Below are 3,512 nucleotides of genomic sequence, written 5' to 3'. Positions count from 1 at the left end.
GCAAAAAAAAAAAAAAAAAAGAAAAAAAGAGACATGCAATAGAGATAAATACACACTTGATCTGGATATAATCGAACCACGCATGATAAACAAACGTACCATTTAATACGTGGACGGAAACCGTGGTGGCGGCCGCCACATCCGCCAATGCGCAACTGTAATTCCCGCTGTCTTTTTTATTCGCGTTTGCAATGTAGAGCCTGGATATCGCACCACTGGCGCCCATGTCCGTCTTCACGCTGGAACAGAAAGCAAAAATTGTGTAGAAACGGAACCTCGAAGTTGCCTTTTTAACGGTTTCAAGGAAAAACAGACATCACGGATATTTTCTCGCTTCGCAAATACGGGAAATGACCATAATCAAAGGAGTTTATTTTCAACCGAGAGAAATTCGTGATTAAATATTAAACGTTAAAAGAGATGAAAAATTATTTGAGCAATGAAATGATTTAAAGGAAAATAAATATTTAAATTCGTTCAATTTTTTTTTAAATAAAATACAAGAAATTCAGACGAAATTATGATTGTTATGATTAAATAGATTGAGATAATTACGGTTCTTTAATAGTTTTAGTTAACTATGTAGTTAATCACATGTTAGAAGTAATATAAGTCGTTCATTTATTAATTAAGTAGTTTAAGAGAATTATAGTTAGAAGAGCGTTACAGATGTTATAGATCATCATTTATCAGACACGAGGAATAAGCTAGTTATGATCAAGTAATTAATCACTCATATATTATAGATCATTTATTCATCAATCAAATAAATGAGACAGTTGTAATTATAGAAATTATACAAGTTTCTGAACTTTTTAAATACAGAATATAAGTCATTCATAAGCAAATAAGTACTATAATTCACTTGTTGATCAAATAGTATTGGACAAACAACAAGTGTATATACTTGTTGTATACAACAAGTATACAACAATCTATATAACAATATAAATTAACGAGAATCATTCATTTCAAACTTCAAACTCAAATCGACAAGATAATATCAGACAAAGAGAATCTTCTACACGATAATACAAATAAAATCATAAACTTAGTTATTGAAGAACTCTTAAACACTTAAAAGAGAAATTCAGACGTTCTCCACTTTCGACTCGTTCAACCCATCCAAATTGGTCCCTCTCGAAAAAGAATCGAACGTTTTTCCTGGGCTACCAACGAAAGAAGAGAAAGAAGGGGGTGTAAATCAAGTTGAACCCTTGGTGAAGCGTCTGCTCCTGGCAGATCGACCGTTCCTCCAGAGTTCACCCTCGGCCAAGACGTAGCATGGGACGGTTGCGGCCCATATTACGCGCCCTTAGAACACCACCGTCGGCCATTCAACCCAACGTGAAACACTTTCATTCGATTTACGGGACGCACCTCCTGATAATGACATAACCGAATTTACGAGTGTATCTGGAATGTCGACGAGAAAAATTTCCCTCCGGCCGTTGAATTACGAAACTGGTACTCGTTCTTGTGTGGGGGGATCGATTTCATCGGTGGCAATGAAATAGAGGCATCTCTTATCAGAAGGGATCAATTGCAGATTTTCCTTTCCAATTGCCAATATTCAATGGCATATGTTTTTCATCAAATCTTTTATCGAAATTTTAATCGAATTTGTAATTTTGACTTTGTATTGTGTGTCAATATTTTTGTGTTGATAATTTTAAATTTTACAATTGCAAAAGTCTTCATATGGTTTATCAAAATTCAACCAGTAAATTGTGTGTTATCAAGACAAATACAATAATTTTTTTATTAATGGAATATCATTTGAAGAGAGTGAAAACAACCCTTGAAGTATTATTTTTACTTTTTTAAGTATAACTTCGTGATGGATACAAAATGGAAGAAAATTTTAAGAAATGATTTGGAAAATTTGGAAATTGATTTCACGCACTCAAGAAGATTTTTCCATTATACTCTACATAAGTTATAGATTATGAAATCAAATTTTTCAAGATAAGTTTTCGATAGAGTGAATGAAGGCTTTTATAATTGATATTTTAGATTCAGAAATTCGATATCTAGATACTTTAAATCCTTCTGTTGAGCAATTTATCGAGATAAATTAAATCGAATATATTATAGGTATATCATGGATCAAAATTACAATGAATCAGTGTTAATTGAAAAATTTCTCCTGTTTTCGTATCAGATTTTCGAAAATGAGGATAAATTCTCCCCAATAATAGAAAGCAATATCCAATAGAACGAAAATAAATCATGTTACTTCGAATTTCCAATCGTGCACGGTCGCAATGCAAATCTAGTGTCTTCATTTCAAACAATTTCACTTTATTTCGTACAATTGATTTCGACAAACATTCAATTGCGATTCCCAATGCAATTGGTGAAATCCAATTTCAATCGGGGGGGAAAAAATTTTTGTCGAAACGAAATCAATCGAATTTCGGCAAAATGACGTTTTTTCCGATACGCATACGAATATTCACGAGTATCGAACACGAGCTGGGAAGCTTATTTAAATATGGGATACTGTTTCGTTCCTTGTTTGAATAGCGTTGTTTCATTGGAAGGAACATATATACGTGTAAAAAAATAAACGGTGGAAATTTAATATACATTAGAATATATTGGATATGTATATACGTGCAATGGAATAATAAAATATTCGTATTTCTGAATTATAATCTTTTAAATTGGAAAATATTGGAATAAATTTGAATATCATTTGAATATCATGATATACATATTATTTGTTAGACAATAATTTTCAATTTCAAATAATTTCTCTTTACTTTTCAATTTTAAATATCATTATGAATTCTTCTTTTAATATATCCTTATATGTGGAAGATATTTTCCAAAATTTTCCTTTTTTTTCAAATTTATGAAAGTTTTAATTAATCGTTGAAGCTCTAAGAACTTAAAGGAATCTTTTCATTGCTTAATCTTGTACGCAATAACCAATATAATGAAAATAAATTTGAGGAACACTTAAGAGCTTAGATTTAGAGTTATATATTTCTGGAAGTGGCTAGGGGAAATGTTACTCTCTTTCGTTTGTTTACTTGCGAACTTCCTCTTCGAGAAGTGGCTCAAGTACGTGGAAATATTACTTTCTTTGATCGATTGGTAGACTAAAATATAATCAAAATTCATCTAATGAAATTACTAAAATTCTTATTGCAATACAAATTTCGAATTATATATAAAAGTTATTATTAATTAGACTTTAATAAAAATTAAAATCTTCTAAAAATTTGTACATTCACAAAGTAAAACACGACAAAGGATCGTCCTCATTCAATAGCACACGATTAATTATTATTACTCATAAATGATAACAGTCATTATTTACTAGATATTCTAATCAAATTTCTTCCCTAACAAGTAATATAAGTCAGCCACTTGTTAAACAAGTGAAACAAGACAATTAAGCAAGTAGCACAAGTTAATCATTCACCAGACAGAAAGACCAAGAATGACAAAAGATAATCATGTTTTAGCAAGCGTATGTAATTGTAAGTCACTTATCTGAC

General features: G+C 30.9%; 1 protein-coding gene across 3 annotated transcripts in view; it reads right to left on the bottom strand.

Annotated features, from left to right (window-relative positions):
- LOC102674166 (peroxidasin-like) overlaps positions 1 to 3,512 on the bottom strand; it is a 290,955-nt gene that overhangs the window by 17,990 nt on the left and 269,453 nt on the right. For all 3 annotated transcript variants that reach the window (XM_006613165.2, XM_006613164.2, XM_031509284.1), the window contains exon 7: positions 100 to 239. In XM_006613165.2, the coding sequence (XP_006613228.1) occupies positions 100 to 239 (140 nt within the window). The remainder of the gene's footprint in view (positions 1 to 99; positions 240 to 3,512) is intronic.

This window comes from Apis dorsata, unplaced genomic scaffold, assembly GCF_000469605.1.
Source record: "Apis dorsata unplaced genomic scaffold, Apis dorsata 1.3 scaffold_135, whole genome shotgun sequence".
In the NCBI taxonomy this organism is placed as follows: Eukaryota; Metazoa; Arthropoda; class Insecta; order Hymenoptera; family Apidae; genus Apis; species Apis dorsata.
This window is presented reverse-complemented; position numbering and strand designations above follow the sequence as displayed.